The following is a 20106-nucleotide window of genomic DNA, read 5'->3' as shown; positions in this document are numbered from 1 at the left end:
TTAAAAACATTATTATTAAAATTAAAATTATTTTAATTTTAAAAATGTCTTATTCTCATTTCGGAATTCCACTTTAGTATTAATGAAAAAATAAAAAAATAAAAAAATGCTTGGAAATACATAGATCAAGCAGACAAACATTGCGGCTCTCGTAGCATCAACGTCTAGAGAAGTTGGGGTAAGCTGCCACTTCTTCAGGTCTAGCAATTACAAATCTTGCGGCTTTAATCCTAAATCGTATTTTTCTCTTTACGATCATCCTATGCTACCAAAAATGAATTTGTTTGCGCAGACTTGTCTTATTTGCTTGTGGTCAAGTGCCTATAAGCTCACTTTTTTTGATTTACAAATAATAACAAAGATAAATTTTTTAAATCCCAAAATAATTACAACAAAAATTAATGAACCAATTTCAGTAACTTCTATGGGGTTCTAGATGGTAAATCCGTTTACAGATGGGAAATTAATTATTCCGTACTCAAATGAGAAGAAAAGTAAATTTGCCCCAAAAGTGTTGCCATCTCTTGAAAAAAAAACTTACTAAAAATCGGTACATTTAGCCTTAAATACATAATATATTAGGGAGTGGTATTGGGTAATACCATATATGCCTCAACGCTAAATAAATGAACAGAGTATTTATTTACAACTCAATATACCTATGAATAGAAATATATTAATGGTTTGAATAGCAATATGTTACCATGAATAATATAATGCAATAACAATAATAATAATGAAAACTATGATATTGATTCAGATAAAATGAGTCTTGTTCAAAAATATTTCATTTTATACATATATATATAATTATCTAGATGGATGAGTCAATTCGTGACTGGTTGTCATCTCTTCCATTCATCTTTATGTGAGCTGTCCATGTCCAACATCTAACCAGAGTTCCCTCTCCCTCTAATGGTCCACTCCAAGTTTCTTCAATCTATCCTTCTCGTCCATCCATCAGACTATCCCTATATTTAAGTCAAGGGTTTATTTACGTATGTTCACTTGGTAGATATTCATTACATGTATTTAAATTTTTTTTTTTCAATATTTCATTTACGGTGTTTGTATTTGTTTTTATTTATGGTTTACAGTCTGTATGTCGCTATAAAAACAACAAAAAAGAAAAACTGAAATGCGAATTTGTGCTTGAGTTTTACTTAAGTGTTTTGAAATAAGGATTTGTTACAAGATAAAATGCTATTTTATTGCTATCATTATAAGTTATTGAAAATCTGTTAAAAAAAAAATTATGTGTGTGTGTTTTATTTTTAATTCCAACTATATTACAGCCATATTTTTTTAAGGTTAACTTCTTGCCTTTCATTAGTTTTAATTTTATAACTATAAAATTACTAACTAGAATTATAAAAATTCTAATGAAGTGAATTAGTCACTGCTGATTTTATATTGGTATGTTTGACAGAAAATAAAAGTTAAGATCTTTTTTTGAATTGGATGACCAAAGACAGTACCATATACAGGGGGTGAAAACCCCCAAGAAGTTAAACTTTAAGAAAAAGAGTAAACGTCATGAAAATGAGAAAAAAAGAACAAGGTATGCAGTAACTTTTTTTTTTCTTGACCTGCCAAGGAAACTGAAATTATAATGAGTGATTCTTACAGGAAATTGAATTTTCAAACAAATATTCCTTATATTTGTATTATAATTGACATAAAATTAGTTTTCCTTAGGAAATTCTCCTTTTTTTTTTTTTTTTCCGATCCCTCTAAAACAGGAGAAACAATGAATTAGTGAGCGCTTTATTGTGAAAAGAAAGGAAATAAATCGGGTTGTGTATTACCTTTTACTACCTTTGGTATTTTAAGGTTACCTGTAATGTTTATTGTTATTTATGAAATATCCATTTTATACGGTACTATTTTTAAATCCGGAGGTGAGGGGCCTCCTCGTGTTAAAAATCTTTAAAATCAGGAATTGAAATCTTTTGAAATCTTTAAATCTGGACCAGCTATAAACCGAAATTATTCATTTTTAAGACCCTTGTTTATAGGCCTAGTGTATACTCCTGTGTCCGAGAAACGGTCTTATCTGCTTGAGGAAGTTTCATGCATTATTTTGGCATCGTTTATTTATTATTTTATCGACATTGCTCAGTAGTATATATAAAAATTAATAATATGTTTTTACAAAAGAAAATAATATATAAATTTGAGACATTCGGTGAGGCTCGAGGTGCTGCGCTCTGGTGGATTGGAGTTGAACTTCTTGCTCCCCTCGCTACAATGGTTATTACAAAGTCAGCTTTATCGCCGAAATAAATTTCATCCACTATAACTTACAACCCCTCACGATAGCCAATCGTTCTAAACCTCAGACCTCTGGCATATATATCTGTGCTGTCATATATGACAGATCTTTAGGTCGTCCACTATAACTAAGATGTACAAAGTTCCTTTCCGAAATTCTCAGAATTAAAAGGGAATGTAGTAATGGAGTCTTAAAATTTTGTTGGTCGCATTTAACTGCTAGGTTATCATATGTGCACTTCCACATGACTGCATTTAACACTTATTCGTTATTAAGGTTTACTGAAACAACTAAAAACATTAAGTTAAGTAGAGAAAGGAATGTTTTAATATTTTCATAATTCATCTTTAAAGATCCTGAACAATTGTCAATTTGAACCAAGAAATATTTACTTTATAGAGGAAGGAGTATAACGGAGGCGAGATATATTTCTTTCGTAGGCGTGGCATTCAGTACGCCATATTTGACTTTTGAGAGTTGTCAGTTTACAGTTGACTGTTGTTAGTGCTGTCTGTAGCTAAGGCATGAATCTGGGAACTTCGGGCGGCGCCAGTTCGAATTCGGCCTGGTGGTAGACTTATTTCATTTTGTGGCTGTCCCAGGAGATGTGAAACTACGATCCCCCCACCATGGGTAGAATAGGTTGGTCACCTCTAGATAACCCCTCTCCCCGTGTGTCAGAAATGACCAGAAAGTGGGGTCATAAAAAAAACTCCAAAATTACTGCCATACCCCGTGAAAAAAAAAAATGGTTGAGAATTACTGGAAGCGTGCTCACACTTTGTAGTTGATATTGCTTTTTTGAATCACTATTAATTCTTAGTCACTTATTTATTTTAACATTAAATATTTGTTAGAATATTTAATGTTTACTGTTTTTATTTAATAAATAACTTTCTCTTTTATATCAGAATTATTTATTTGTATCTAACTTAATGTTTTTATTAAAAGACATTTTTTTTTTATTTACTGTTAAGAAGAAATTAATTAATTGAAAAATTCACCAAGGTTATTCAATTTCATGCTTACTTTTTAGAACAGTAAATATATTTTTGGATCCTTAAAATTCACATTGAAATGAGTGAACAGAATAGAGACAGAAGCACCAATTTCTCGAGAACGTCTGAATTAATTTTCATTATAGATATTCCAAATTATTACAAATAACATTTACTACCACTTCTATTCTCATGGTTGGTTTGTTTTCATTTGTTATTGCAAATTCCAAACATGGCCGGACGTCGCACTATCGGTAGTTCAGTCACAGTTTTAGGCAATACCTTCCGGCGTCTCCAGAAGGTTTTGGTTGATTAGACTTTATTTTGCAAACATTCTTGAGATAATTAAATAAAACTAAGGATTTCATAAATGTAATTTTTCACATTCTTTAATTTAAAAGTGGTAGATACAGTGGGTTCTGCCAACAGCGATGTTCCGAGAATCTTTATTAAACATAATCTATAAATTTGAACCCTTTCTTTCTGAGTCATAAAAGCATTATTTTCAATTATGTTCAATTTGCCCGAAAATGATACTAACAACCACTTCTATTCTTCTATTGTAGAAGGTTTTTTTGTCAAACAAGAAACCATCGTTGCACTATTTATGAAACCATGTTTTGTTTGGTCGGTGTAAAGTTACTAAAAGATCATATCCGGGTCGAATGTTTACCACCATTTTCTTCCTTGACGTACCCTTTTCGCCATTCCTTCATCCACTACTCCCATTTAGGAGGCCAAGATAAATTGTTGCCGGCTCCTGGTTTATTGGAGTTTCTCCCTATATTTTGCTTTCAAGCTTAATGAATTGTCTTCGATATAATTTACTAAAACCTAAGGTGAACAGATATTTTTTTGTCCTTGATTGTTTCTGGGGGAAAGGAGAAGGACAAGAAAAACGCTTGTTATTAGGGGGTGCGGTGTGCGTGGGTAGATTGTGGTGTTTGCTTATTTGCCGTCTGCGAAGTAATGAGTGGGAAGGACTGCTCTAATAGTAAATAAAAGATCTTTAGCAATACAATAAGTAATTTTATTAACGATCCTAATATTGAACAAAAGTCTTAGGTATTTAAATAAAAATTAATTTTTACCGTATGTATTAATTTTAAAACGCGCTTTAAATTAAGGAAGAAAATTGTGGCAATCATTCATCATGGATAAAAACCTTCAGTAACGATTGATGAGTTTATACCACCAAATGCTTAAACGAAAACATTTTTATAATTTTTTTTCTACCAAGAGTTATCAACATGTTAGGATTAGGAGAGCATTGAGAACAGTAATAGGCTACCAGAATGTTTCGGGAATCATTTTGCAATTTACTTCATCTCCTACATTCATCCAATTGTGGTGGGGTGGGGGAGGGGGAGGGGTGAAAAGAGTAAAAACCATATTCGTTAGTTTTTCGTTTATATCTCTAAGTTTGAAGGGTTTTGTAAAAAATGATTTTTAAATAAAATTATAGTGCATTAAATTTGCTACCAAAGTGGTTCAGATTATTTTTTTCCTTGACTATTTAGTTAGTGTTTATTTTTATCTAAACACTGTAACTTTTAAGATGTGGAGTCCATGGTTTTTTTAAAATTTAATTTAATTGTTTTGTTCATCGATTCATATTTTATTTTTTTTATTAATGAAAAAAAATATATATATATACATAAAACAGGACTATGTTTTATTTTTTTAATTTTATGATTGTACCTAGTTTGACTGGATTTGTAATGTTGATTTTTTCTCTACCTCTAATATTTTATGATTTTTTTTGAGATATTTTATGTTTACTACTATTTTCGTAAAAATAATGATCTCTCTCTCAGAATTCCAACAAATTTTAGTAATTTGATTAGCCTTTCATAGCCTAAGCCTTTCATGAATGCTGACGTCAATATCCTTTTCCTTGTGGAAATCCTTATTCCATCTCTTCTTGGAAATGGCTTTTTCCTTAACATGCCTTTTACACAAGAGTGTGCTCGGTGTTTATTTTCTAAACCAGGAGCTCCTTGGAAGATCCTTCTTATAAAGGAGAAGTGTTTACTTTGGTGTGTTTTCCCAAACGGAACATCCCTTTCCTTTGCCATGCCTCCACCCATCCCATTATCTTTCATTCGTCGACTTGTTTCATGTTTTCCCCTTATGTTAATATCCCCTTTCGCTTGATTAAGTTGGAGATGTTTTTTCATTTTAAAGACTAGTGCTTTTACCGGGACGAAGTTACGTCCTTACTATTTACTTAACTTACGTATTGTTGCACTAATTTGGTAATTATTTGTTGAAATGATTACACAAATGATCTGTTTTCCCTCTTAAATTGTCATTGTACAAACTACAAAGCCGTGTTATATAATTTTACACTGTTTTTATAGACTCAAACATTTGTTTTAAAATGACTTCATTACCTAATATTTATTAGATAATGATGGTAAAGGATGATTTTACTAGGCGTCTGAAAAGAAGATGGCCTCAAGATCTTCTTCTCTAGAAATGTTTTTGGAGTTCTATCAATGGGTAGATTCTCCACATGTTTGTATAATGTTATTATGTTACTATTTAACTTATAGCAAATTTACTTGATGTATGTATATATATACGTATACAGTTGTAAACAACAATAAATACATTATTTAAAAAAAAAATAAACTCTAGAGCTCTTAGTCAGTCTCCTTTGGCTTTCAATACCAGTGGTGTGGCTGAGAGGGAAGAGCAGATAAGAGATTCCAGTCTCTTGGAGCTCTGCTTTACCTTTTACACGAGGAAGGCAAAGTCTATTTCAGAGTTCACAAAGCTGTAAATATTGTATAGGTGAAAAATGTGTGTCTCACACATAAGAAATTAAGAAATAAATACTTTATTTTTCCTTAAATTTAATTTTCCTAAATTTGTTTCTAAATTATTCTTTTATTGTTTAATCAGTATTTGTTGTTATATCGAGGAAATACTTTTTTGTTGATATAATATTTATATTTTATTTTTATTTATATATTATTTTGTTCATTTTTTTTATTTTGTTAGTATTATAATCATTTATGTTTATTCTTCTTCTAGTATTCTGTACATTTGGAATGAATGAATGAATGTAGATATGATATGATAGCATTCTAAATATATATTGATAAGAAAACTGATACGTATCAGCAGTCTAGAACGTACCCCAGCACAGGATTATTTTCCAGCTATAATGATTAACCATATCTGATTTTCTGGTCAAGAAATAGATAACATGTCGTGGTGCAGCCAACAATTATACCATGAAAACTACGTTTAAATCCAGATCGTGTAAAAGAGAATTTATGCTTCTAAATATGTATTGCATTGGAAATCAATCGTAATTTGGAAAAAAATAATCCAGACATAACTTTATACCATGAGATACGAACTTTCCATTTCTGTATCATCTAATCTGGTTTAAGAAATACTCGCTGGGATGTGAATTTTTGTCTTTCTAATAAAGTTTTGAATAATGCAATAATGCCTCAGCAGCAAGATGTAAAAATAATTTGGAGTCATATAGCGTATGACGAATAAATATAAATGCGGAATATGGTTTTTAGTTAGACGAAAGGAAATGAATTTGCAGCATACAAAATATTTTATTGATTATGATGGATATTGGATACATGAGGATTTCTAGCGAACTTTCAGTCCACCCAAGTTCACAACCTTAGCATTATTGTAAGCTCCCCAAGCGTTCTTGTTCTTTATTGGACTCCATCCGGCATTCCAAGGCATGAAGTAAACAGTCTTCGGGTATTTGGAAACGATTGAATTGATGAACCAATTGTAATCGAACTGCCCATTGGTTGTACTAGGTCCGACTTCGGCGAGGGCGAAAGGCTTTCCTAGGCGAGTTATCTCATCGTAGCCGTTAATGTTATCTGGGTTATCGGTGTAAGCATCTAAGCCCACAATGTCGACGAAGTTATTGCCCGGGTAGTAGTCGGTTTTATATTGTCTGCTATGATCGGGTGACCATACCCAAAGGAGATTGTCCAAACCCTTCTTTTGCATGAAGTAGAAGAGGTCCTGCCACAGGAGCTTGTAGAGGCGTTGTCTTTCCCGGTTTTGACTTTCGTCTTTCAGAGCTCCCCACCAGAACCAGTCTCCGTTCATCTCGTGGAGCGGACGGTAGAGTACGGTGATTCCGCGATCCTTGTAGCCTTGGAGACCTTTTGCGATCTTTTCCATCATGTTCCACCACCTGTTTCTTTGAGGTGTTCCTTGTTTCAGAATGGCAGCATAATCGTTGTTGTATATTGCCGTTTTGTAAGCTCCTTCTCCGTTAGCCTTATTTCCTGCAAACACAGGGTTCGGTAAGTGATGACTGACAGTGATGATACCGCCCTTCTTGGCGTATTCGACCGCCTGCATGTTCATGCACTCAATGATGTCGGCTTCCTTGTAATCTGCTGTGGTGCTCCAACCGGGGGCACAGTCGATTCCGTAGACAGCGGGTAACTTCTTGGTCCATTCCTGTATCTGGTTGGCTTGTCCCATGGAGAAACCGTTCTCATCACCGACATTAGTGTAACCGCCGAAGGCTCCAGAAAGGACCCGTCCTCCCAGACTGCTGAGAGCTGTCAACAGCTTCCTCGTGTTGGCGTTAGCGCGTTGATTGGCAGGAGACTGCGCGCTCTAGAAATGAAAAGAGTTTAAAATATCTCATATTTGTGTTTGAGTGGGTATCTATGTGTTTATTAATGCCTAAATAAAATAAATGTTTAGCAAGACACTTACCACTCCCGCAAGGCAAAGGAGAGCACTGAATAGTAAAACCTTCAACTCCATGTTACTCAGTCTGACCTCTGAAAATAAATCATAAATTTAAAACTTATTAGTTGACCTATTGCATTCTGAATGTTAGAATATTTTAGACTGTCTATATTAGATCTTTTCCTTCCCTAGTCAACGAAATAATGGAAATATCATAGGAACAGCACCAGGAAAATATAATGCCAAAGCAAATACTGTCTAGTCTGTAATCTGATTAATTTATTTCTCCATCATATTATAAAACTATTTTTTAATTCCAAAGAAGAAGAACTATTAAACTTGACTGGTACAATCCAAAAGGCCGGCACTAAAGTTATTATTGAATATAACTCAGCTAATCGACAGCCGATGGGTTCTTATGAATCAAAACCGGTCTAACAGTACTCAAATCAGTCGCAGTAGTGAGTTTTTCAAATATCGATCAAACTTTAGTGAAAAAGTTGAACGATAATATCAGTTTAAAAGAAGAAAATCCTCTTCAAATTTACATTGAGAGATACAAAACCATTTGAAGCATGTTTATATTAATCTAGGATAGCTATAGTTTTCGATACTGTACTCACCTCAGGGAAGGAGTTGAACTGGCAGCAGAAACAAATTCAGTGCCTTATATAGCACTTGTACGTCTGTTATGGCTGGGACACTTGTGTACAGTCATGTATAATTTATGAGCTAATCGTAAACTAACTTGCTATCAATAGAATTATGTACCACACTTTCCGTCATTGTTTAGTTTGGTAAATTTAATTTTTGCTTATTAAAAAACAAATCTTTTTGGAAGATGGTCTCAAAATATCCTTTTGATAGTATTATTTTATAGTACACATATAAAAAAAATAACAATAAACACAAAAATTCAACTTTGTGGGAATTAATTTCACCAAATAAAATTTCATCTAATTATATACAATTAGATGTAACTACTGTTTGTTTCATATTAATTAATTAAAGTTACAAATAACTCAAGCTTAACAAAGGTTTCCAAGGAGCAGCGATAAATTAGTCTAAATCCATGGATCTAGACTAATTTGTCGCTGCTCCTATTATTTGTTCTACTATGTAGTAAATAAGATGAAATTTTATTTGGTGAAATTAATTCATTCAAAGTTGAATTTTTGTGTTTATTGTTATTTTTTTTTATATGTGTACTATAAAATAATACTATCAAAAGGCAATTTTGACCACCATATTTATTTTTTTTCTTAATGTATCTTTTGTATTAATTAATGACAAATTTCATACTGAATAATCTCATTATTAAAGATTTAAAAAAAAAAAATAAATTTCAAAATGGTGGCCGAAAAACAGGGTATCCCTCAATTTTCGCTCATTCACTTTGTGCGTAACTATCTTTGAAGCTAATTACCACACAATAAAAATTAATTAAAAGTAGTTTAAATTTTCTATAATTTTGGGGCCACATGATAAAGCAAAATTTAGAAAATTTATCTTGGTACATTTACAGTTTGAAATGTGGAACTGCATCAGACATAGACCATTAACTATTTTATAGTACATTAACCGAGCTTCAATTTGAGTACTAATAGGCTAATAGGCTAATATCTCTAAGTGGAATAGTTCCTGAAAGTTTATTATACCCATTTTTTTTTTAAATAGCGAGGAATCAACATTTTGTGAAACTATTTTGGCAAATATCATGGATACGGAATATATGAAACGATATTATTTATCTCTTTATCTTAATGAAGAAAAATTCTGTACGTTAAAGTTTCTGCGATACATTTTTCTAATAAATTTCATCTTTAAATTTATCTTATAAATTCATTTTAGCAAATATTTCAGTAATTATCAGCCGTACAGATGTCTACTCGCACTCAAATAAAAGCTAGGTAAGTGTACCACTTAGTAGTAGTTTCTGATGATGATCTTCGTTAGTTTCCACGAAATATGTGATTAATTTACATAATTTTGCTTTTCACTATTTGGAAAAAATTATTACTTTTTTCTGAAACAGTCTGTCGGGAACTATTGAATCTAAAGAGCTCTATAACGTTTTAAATTATAGCCAACTACTTTTAAAAAAGTCTTATTAATTTTTAATTCATTATCTTACATTGGAAATATTAAACATTGAGTTGAAAATCTGGTTCAGTACGGGCATCACACAACTTTCACTTACCACCCTATTTACGTCTCCAAGTTTTGAGTAGATAAGTAGGTGTTCAAGGGTGTTCTAGGGTCTTCTAGTGTTGCCATTTTTGTGATATTCGAGAAAAAACCCAAGATAAGAAAGAGATCAATTTGGAACAAAACATTTTTATTTTTTTCTGTTGGTATCGAAATACATACTTAGGGTTCTGAAGAAAGAAATAACAAATATCAACTTCTTTCCTTCCAAGAATATGACAGCATAAGAAAATATAATAGTAGAAGAGCCAGGGTGAAAAACAAACAAAAAAAACCCAGTTATTTCATCCCAATTTTTTATTGTACAATGTATAATTTCAAGTCAAAATTGATGAGTTTACCAATTATATGTAGAGGAAATAAAAAATGGTGGCTGTTTCAATACGTTAAAAAAAAAAAGTTCATTCGGAGCTTTGTATTTTAAAACTACTAACAACAATAGAAAACCTAAGAGAACATCATTTAAAGTGAAGTAAATTTGTTAAAATATGAGCCCTAATAGAAAGAAATATTTACGAACAATAGTTCTGGAGATATATATTTTTAAAACTCAACATTTCATTAAAAAATGCACTGAATAATCAGTTATTAGTGAATTTATTTTGAGAAATCTACATCTCAGAAACCAATCGACGTACAAATGTCTTTTATTAACACTCCAATTAAAGCTAGTTTAAAGTATTTTATGACGTTAATATTCATGGGAATAGTAGTTTCCATGATAGTCGACAAAATATCGATTTCTAACTGTTCAGATAATAATTTTGATTTATGAAAACATATATCTCAGGAACCATATGACCAACAGATGTCTGCTAGCACTGAAATTAAGCTCGTTAATTGAAGTAAAAATTAGTTTCTCTTCGAAGGAGTATTAGATTTCACGGCATTTGACATTCACAGTTGTTAATTTACAGTTGTTCCGGTAATACTTTTAATTTGTGAAAACATATAAGATATCTGTAACCTAAAGACTTACAGATGCCTGCCAGTACTATAATAAAAGGTAGTTTGATGTGCTATAAAATAGTTCGTGGCACTTATATTCGCAGGAGTAGTACGTTTCATGATATTTGCTAAAATAAATTGTTTGGACAAATTTTCATGAGCAAAATTCATGTTCATACACGAATATCATAAAAACTACTACTTCCACAAAGATACGTGTATAGAACTACTTTATAGTAAGTTAAATTGCCTTTATTTTGAGTGCTGACAAGACATCTGTACCTCTAATACTTCCTGAGATATTGTCTTTCGTAAATCCAAACAACAAGAAATTAATCGTATACCCGAACAAGTAGAAATTAATATTTTGTGAATTAATTTTTCCAATATCATAAACACTACTACTCTTCGAAGATAAATGTGATATACTACCTTGTAGTGCATTACACTAGCTTTACTTTGAGTGCTAATAGACATTTGTACGTCTCATGGATCCTGAGATAGTGTTTTTCACATATCAAATGTTTTGTTAGAGCTAGAAATTTTTTCTATGCATTTTTGTGAAATGATGCTTTTTAAAAAGTTATTTTCTTTTTTTCATTCCGGCTCTTGTACTAATACAACAGCATGACAAAATATAATATAGTCTTAAACTTATGCTTGCAATCGAACGTCTATAAATATATATATTTTTCTCTTTAGATTCATTTTTATTTATTTTTTATATTTAGCCATTATTACTTATTACTAGCAACAATTGGAACTGACTGTTTATTTCGAATAAAAAAAAAAACTGGAAATATCGCTATTTGAGCCCTATCAGACCAGTTCAAAGAGAATAAAACTAAATAAGAATCAGACACAAAAGAAAATCCAGTTGTACAAATATACTATTGTTTACAGATTCTGAGTGAATCAAAATAGTTATTGAGAAAATCGAAAAAAAAAAAAATGAAAAATCATCGATCCTGGAAGATTGCTGATTGACCGTATGTTGCTATAAATGGAATATGGAACGGGTGTGGTAAAAATAAAACTCAGATAGTGACAAATATTTTAATGGGCCAAATAGTGGTATTTAAGTGTTTGTATTGTTATTAGAAAAATAGATATTAAAAAAAAAAAACCTAGTTTGTACTTTGACAAGTCAAAGTTCAAATCGATTTAAGATTTGTAGGGTTAAAATTTGGAATTTGAATTGCTTTGATATTATAATTTATTTTGGAGGTCTCAACTTATCCATTAACTTACTATCCTGTAATTTTGTATGCGGTTTTAGTCCTTCACCAAAATTGCCTTTTAGAAGTCTTAACTTTTTCTCACCCATTTTTTCCCATACATTGTTGCGGTTTCAAGCATTAATGAAATCACTTTTAATCCATTTTCCAAACAGAAATAAAGAGAAAATACGACTTATATTTAGTTATTACTTATTGAACCTTAGTATGAGTAAAAATATAAGATTTAAAAATTATTGTATATGACATTCAGTTCCGACCTAATGATTGAGAAGCAAAACCATGAAAAGTATATTTACGGAACAATAGTTTCTTAAGCGCTTCTTGGGCTTAATTGTAGATTTCTGTATTGAATCAATACTATTATAAAATATCAATGATTTTTTTTTGGTCTAGAATAACACTTGATTTAAATCTTTGTATGTTTCTTAGGGACTAAAAATATGCCTTAAAACTAGGCTGGTTTTCCGTACTTAATGTTGAATAGAAATAAAGTTTCAAGATTAGCGAAAATTCATGTTTAAAGTTTGGTATAACAAATTACTAATGAACTAATATTTTATATTTAACTGTTAAATTTCTTTTCCTTCGGTAGTGGATTTGCATTCAATTAATTTAACCATTTTTTTTCATTAATCAATAACGTCAAAATACTGAGGAAAAATCTTTTGATTTCTGTTAATTATAAATGCTGACAGTATGTGGATTGCAAAACTGAATCCAGTTATATTATCGTACTTCCAACAGTGATTATCAAAACTTCACCTCTGCACAGCTTTGTTTATCATGGATTAGCAATTGCTTTAGTCATGAGGTATATATTGGTTCATTAATGTTTTTCCTTGCTCCTAATTCTGTATTTGTCCTTTTACGCCAGCATTGCATTCTTTGTTTACTTTAGAGTTTTGTACAGGCTTTCCTTGACATGATTAGAATAAACAAGAATTTATTTAAAAAATAACATTGTTAGAATAATTGGTTTACTCAAGTGTAAAACTACTAGTTCGTTAGACGGTTAGTACATGATTAATACCACAAAACCTCTCTTATAAGTTGTAAATATTTATTAATATATTTAATATATAATATATCTATATTTTTTACTCCAGGATGGTTCTTCAAATCATCATCTGCAATATTGTTTACAAAAAGACGATAGGTTACAAGTATTGTACAACCACCGATATTTCAGCCAGATAAATGAAATATATACCCTATTTAGGAAGCTTACAAAACTTGCTTTATTTATTATATGCATAAATTCTGAATTTACTTGTATAGGTCGGATCACGCGGTTTCAAATGTTAGCATCTTTTTCAATGTTGCCCACCAATTTTTAAACTTAAGTCTCCTCTTCTCGTTTTAGATAAAGATTTTAAAAGTGATATAAAACTGTTGGGGTTTAGAGAGGCGGATTGCTTGCACAGAAAGCTTCAGCCACCATCGCAGCTGGATTGAAGAAAAATGGCATTAGGGTGAACCCGTCTAAGACTGACGCTATTGGAATGTCGTTTCAGAAAGGCAAAAAGAGCTGCCTGCCTCAAAGATTCGTGGTGGATGAACAGGGACGGAAGATCTCTAATTCCATCCTCAACCTTGGTGTGACACTAGATCAAATTTTTTGATGGGTTGAAGGCCTGCTCTATGGGAGAAGAACTAGAAATATTTCAAGAACCCTCTGTTTCGTGAAATTATCCCTCCACCAGGACCTGGGAAGTGGCAGTACACTGCCCCCTTAGTTGACGTCCTCGACGAGGGAAGGACATTGGACTATACAGTCTAAATTCGTTACACTCACACCTAACCAGCGGAACGTCCCTCCCCGTTCCAATAATCCACTGGCGTTAGCTGCATGATTCGACTACCTCGATTGGACCCTGCAACGAACCTTACAATGCCACACGGCAATCGAAGGCAGTAATATGCTAGTATACATTTTTCATTTGTATGTATGTATTTATAAATGTAACAATAAAGGAGGTTTTAACTGAGTATCCTCTTCTCGTTTTAGAAGTTTTTAAAAGTGATATGAAACGATTGGGGTTAAGAGGGGCAGAGTATCACTAGCCGGAATGGTATCTCCCCATCTAGTCCCCGGCTTCCATGCCACCACTGTATAAACTGCCTTCAGAGGACTATGTACCTTGTCTTAAAATATATAATGTAAACAAGATATGTTTGTATATATGTATTTAGGCTTAGTCTATTACATTTATTGTACCAGTTGTAAATCAAGATTTTAGTAAGAAAAAGAGGGATGGGTTGGCCGGGGAATGTTTCTCTTCTATTTTGACATACCATGCATACAAGTCATACTATATACTCCCTATAAGTGTCTCTTTTAAAGGGAAGATAAGTAAGGCTAACACGGATAATGGGACTGTTGGGTTAACTCTCTTTTCTTCCCATTAAAAATATATGTTTCAAAAGTGAGATACGGCTTATTCTAGGTCTCAGGAGGTGGATTGGCTGGGAACAAGATGCGTATCTATTTCGGGCCAAATCTGCCATAAAAGGGATGTTAAGATCTTTGGGGATAACTGTATTTTTGACGTAATAAGGAGCATCAAGGATTTTATTGAGGATTGTAAGGATTGGTTACGGGAATAATTTGATGGTTTGGTAGATCCCCAGAGCTCAATTCCGTATGTCCAAATTGGTGTTTAGTATATAACCATTTGTTGTAGTTAATGGGAAGTTCAGAGCGTTTGTCAAGTAGATGTTGTAACAATCGAAAGCAGTTTCTTGTCGTTTCAGTCTTGTATGTGTATTCCAAGTAAATTTCTTGTCAATATGCTAATCTGTTCAACAGGCCTTAAGGGAATATTTAAAAAGGATACTGTAGGACAAGAGGGTAGAGGTTTACGACGGAGAGTAAAGGTGATCTGCTGGATTTGTTAGTATCTATTTTGATTTTCCAGTTTTGACACCATTCCTCTATGGATGTTATGTGTGTCTGTAGAGTTTGTGATGCATTAGTAGGGTTGTTGTTTAGAGACAGTACACAGGTGTCATCAGCGTATGTTGTTATGACTTTGTTAGGGCGGGTTGGGATATCAGCTGCATAAACAGTATACAGAATGGGACGTAAGGTAGTATCTTGAAGAACACCGGCGGGCTGAGGAAAGAGAGATGAGTAGACTAGGTTATGATTTACATTAAAGATTCAATCAGGGAGATAGGATTAAAAAGAAATATGTTGAGGGTAGGAATTGATGAAGATTATAGAGGAGTTCTGGATGCCAGACTTGATCAAAACCTTGTTCAACATCGAGGAAGACTTCCGTGCAGTACATTCTGTGCTTCAATGTGTAAGATTTGACATCAACCACTTAATGACACTGTTGTATGGTAGAATGGGATGTTATAAACCCAAACTGGTGGTCAGGAATAACATGATATGAATCAAGGTTTGGGTATAGGCGGTTCAATATTTTTTTTTTTTTTATAGGATTTTTCTCATAATGGGCAGCAGTGAAATAGGACAATAGGAAGATGGATACTGAAGTGGATTGAAGAGTTTGGAAAACATTTTTATTATTGACATATTCCAAGGGTCGGGGAATTAGGTAGATCGGAGGGTAGCATTATAGATATAGGTTAGGAATTGGATGGCTTTACGAAAGATCTCTGCTTCAGCATGTTCAAGATAGGATGGATTAAGGATATCAGGATGGGGATTAAAAGTTTTGAAGAGGTGTTCACCGAACATTTGAGTTTTTTTCTTCATCTGATCGTGTCCAAGTCTTATTTTTAGTGAGAAGTGGATGGTTGAAGGATTTGTATTTTAGTAGTTGTCCATTATAATTTGTCGGTGGCATTTAGGTTTTCTGTCAAGTTATGGAAATTTTTAGTTCTGTTATTTCTAATTTCTGTTTTTAGTCTGTTAGTCAATGCATTATAATAAGTTTTGTCCATAGGATATCTTTTTCTGTTCCACCTTGCTCTTGTCCAGCATTTTTCTGTTAATAAGTTTTGAATGTGACGAGATATGTTGATTTCCCGAAAAATGTTTGTGTTCACTTGTGAAGTGTTGTTTGTGATAGTAGTTCCTATCGATCCAGAGAGTATTTCGATAGCAGACTCAATCTGTTGTTTTATTTTTAATGGAATTTGTAAGTCAAGTATGTTTTCTTGATCAGTATACCTGGAGGACAGTACACTGAAAGTGTTATGTTAAACGGACGAGAGGTTAAGCTGACGGATGTTGATTGAATAATATCAGACGGAGTGGAAGGAATAAGGGAGTGAGGTAAAGATTTACCAATAAGGATACAAGAAACTGCGTGGGATGTGTTGTGAATAAGATATTGAAATTAGATTTTTAAAAATTAATTAAAATTGCCGATTAAAGCGATATACATATTATTATTCAAGATGTTTTGTATGAGTATTTAGTAGGCATTTAGAGTTTCTTTCGTGCTCCTTTTTTACTTTTTCTTTTGACAAGCTTTTATGATTTTAAAGAAGATTTGATGTTATTTAACAAATTAGGGCAGAATATGTTTTTGTTTTTTCTCTCTTATGGATATCAAGAATTCGGACAAATTAATATTTTTATACCGAGTTTTTTGTTTTATTTCTGTATTTTTTTATCCCTATGTTTCTTCTTTAGGTGAGTTTTAACGATCCAAATTCCTGTTTCTTCTACTGCAATCTAATTGCGTTTCATTACGTTGCTTTGAGTTTTATTAATAAAGTTGTAGTACTAATCACCGGGTGATGGAGTTAATCTCTATTTGAATTTCTCGAAGAATAATAAATTAGTCTATTGGATTGCTTATGATATTTAGGCAATGTTGAGGGGTTGAGCTTGGTACAATTTTGTTAAATATTCCTGATCTCTATAGTTGTAAGCTATAGATGAAATTTGTTCCCTGAGGGTATAACATTTCTTTTATTTTCAATATTTGTAGTTCGTCATAAATTATGTTGTTTGTAGAGGAGTCCCTTTTTTTTCAGGAAAGGAATTTTTCAGGAAATGCCATTCTGAAAGTTTTTTCTCATGGGCTTTCCGACTATAATACGTGATGGAGCTTGCATACATTAGTTCACACTGATTTTATTTTTTTTTTAATTTATTAAAATAGGTCAAAAACGTTATTTTTCAGGCTGATGTTATGCCCAGACATGTTAGTTTCTTTAAAATATTCTTTGAACATTCATTCTCAACTGAAAGTTGATTGGAAATTTCATCTCATCTTTTTTAAAGGAAAACAAATTTAAAGACAGTCTTGGTGACAAAAACGCTTCTCATAATACTCAGCAAGTAAGAAATATCTACGTGTTTAGAAAACGTTTCCCCAACTTACCGTTAAACTTTCATTAAGAAATGATCTCAGAATCTAATGCAGTTGCTTAGGACATTCAAAATCAATCAGCCACTACCAGACAAGATTTCGCGAGACGGCACCTTCGTCCTTGGAGTAATCTATTGACATAACGGTGTTACGATTGAGATAGCTATTCATCTTTTTCTACAGTTTCATTTAGGGGTGGATTGTTGATTAACGTGCTTGAAAACCAGCTTGTTCTTGTGGCAAGAACTCGCTTTACAGAAATGTTTGACATAATTGAGAATGATTTTATCAAATACCTTAGCTAGGTGAGGAAGCCCAGTTATTTCCTTTATTAAGCATATTTCCATGCTTTAGAAAAATATATTTTCCTCATGCAATCGTTACAAATATTATCTAAATGAACAATACCTTTACCGCTACCCTGGGTCCCGCATTTAGTGCTGTTGATAAAGTCCTTTGAAATGTTTATCTGCTGCCCCAACATAAAACCAAAGCAATACATATCAGTATAATTGCTCAATATTCTTGCATTTGGAAGTAAGGTTTATTTCTACTGCGTCTTGTGATGTCTTCGTTGTAATATTCGGCTTGCCTTTTTGCTTGTTCAGCAGTTAGTAGGATGTCTCCTTTATTTACCTTTTCCAGATCTTTCTTTCGTATTTTTTAGAGGATTCCAAAACATGATGGTAACCATGAATAGTTCTTAACTAGTCTTCCCTAATACTTGTTTTCTATATTTCTAACAGGTTATGGATCTGAGCAGTTAAATAATTATGGATCTTGTTTCTGCGGCTGCTTCTTATTTTACAGCATCTAATTCGTTGTTTTATGAGCTGCAAACTTTGTTCCGGCTGTGGAAATTCCTTGGCTTCCTTTTTATGTGTCATTTCATCTTTCATAAATTTAGTCTTTCCTGTTCCTTCCTATGCGTTCGTTGGTATCTTCTATTGCGTGCTGTGACCGTTGATATAATTTAGATTATTTTTTGTATAGCGGATATTCATGAATAATATTTTGAAGGGCCTCGTTACCACTAAAATGTTGGTATTGAGAAGTTTCAGTTTGTACAGGTAGTTATTGCAAATTCCATGATTCATCCCAAGTCTAATATAAGTTTTTATGATGTATTTTCCTATGTTTGCCATGTTTCCTATGTTTGCATTTTACCAGGATAAAATGAGGTAATGATATGAGAAAATATATTTTTATAGAACTGCCCGGTGGTGTTCTCCCGATATTGTTTTGGTCAGTTTTCTATCTGATCTAATTTAATCATTATATAATAATCTGTGTAAGGCAACTCAGTGGCCACTGTTGTATAAGTAATCGTAGTTGTATACGATTCGTATTTCGTTTTTTACAAGCAATCAGTGGATTGTTTTAAGATCGTTAGTAGCTAGTCCACATTTGTTCAAATGTTGGAGTCAAATTAGTTGACGTTTGAAATATAGATGGTCAAACATCATTGTTAAATATAAATAATTCAAACGAACCTGCTCCAAAATTTTGTTTAGCTTCTGATGTAATAGTTTGTTTGATCAGTCGGGGTGGTAAATATTTATGCGATTACATCTTTTCTGTTTAGCCTTGATTCCTTTTGTAAATTGTCAACATAAAATGACAGTCGACAGAACTGATTGGCTGGATCATACTGAAGTACAAGAGAAGGCATTTACGTTCCATAGATGTGATTATCCATAATTTTTTAATTCTTCTTTTGAACTATAAAACAGAAATCAATTAGCAATTGCAATAAATATAAAATAGGTACAACTATTAGTTACATTTATTAAAAATAAGTTTCAATTTCTTATTTTGTTAAATTTAAAATAAGAAAAAAATCATTTTTATAGTTGTTTCAAAAGACTGGCGACATCTAACTTTAATAGATACAAAATAAGCTACTTAAAAGCTTTCTGAAGTAAACCTAATAATATTCGTGAAGTGAACCTGCTTCCAGAAGTTTGAAGTAGTATTAACTAGTTCCACCATTTCTTTTACAACTAACATATCTCTCCTACTACCCCAAAGCATTCCAAAAAATGTGTGAGAAGTGGGAGAAATAGTAAGGGGATGTTCCGGAAAAACACACCATAGTTAACTCTTCTTCTAAATAATAAAAAATCCTCCAAGGAGCTCCTGGTTTAGAAAATAAACACCGAGCACACTCTTGTATAAAAGTCTTGTTAAGGAAAATACCTTTCAGGAAGAGATGGAATAAGTATTTTCACAAGAAAAGGGATATTGATGTCAGCATTCAGGAAAGTATTTGACTGATCAAACTAATGAAAGTAGTGGGAATTCTGAGAGAGTGCTTGTTATTTTTGCGAATGTAGTAGTAAATATAAAATTAATATCTCATAAAAATTATAAAATCTTAGAGGTGCAGAAAAAATCAACAACAAATAAAACAGTATCCCGATATATATATA

General features: G+C 32.3%; 1 protein-coding gene across 1 annotated transcript; it reads right to left on the bottom strand.

The window, feature by feature from the left end:
• Window positions 1-6836: 6836 nt before the first annotated feature.
• LOC106689094 (mannan endo-1,4-beta-mannosidase) lies at window positions 6837-8164 on the bottom strand. Its single transcript, XM_014433875.2, has 2 exons — window positions 8005-8164; window positions 6837-7902 (listed from the first exon to the last, which is right to left on the bottom strand). The coding sequence occupies exons 1-2, from the start codon at window positions 8053-8055 to the stop codon at window positions 6898-6900; spliced, it is 1056 nt and encodes a 351-aa protein (XP_014289361.1). The 5' UTR covers window positions 8056-8164; the 3' UTR covers window positions 6837-6897.
• Window positions 8165-20106: the final 11942 nt, after the last annotated feature.

Source organism: Halyomorpha halys, unplaced genomic scaffold (assembly GCF_000696795.3).
Source record: "Halyomorpha halys isolate HHAL.00 unplaced genomic scaffold, Hhal_1.1 Scaffold1278.1, whole genome shotgun sequence".
NCBI classification, from domain to species: domain Eukaryota; kingdom Metazoa; phylum Arthropoda; class Insecta; order Hemiptera; family Pentatomidae; genus Halyomorpha; species Halyomorpha halys.
This window is presented reverse-complemented; position numbering and strand designations above follow the sequence as displayed.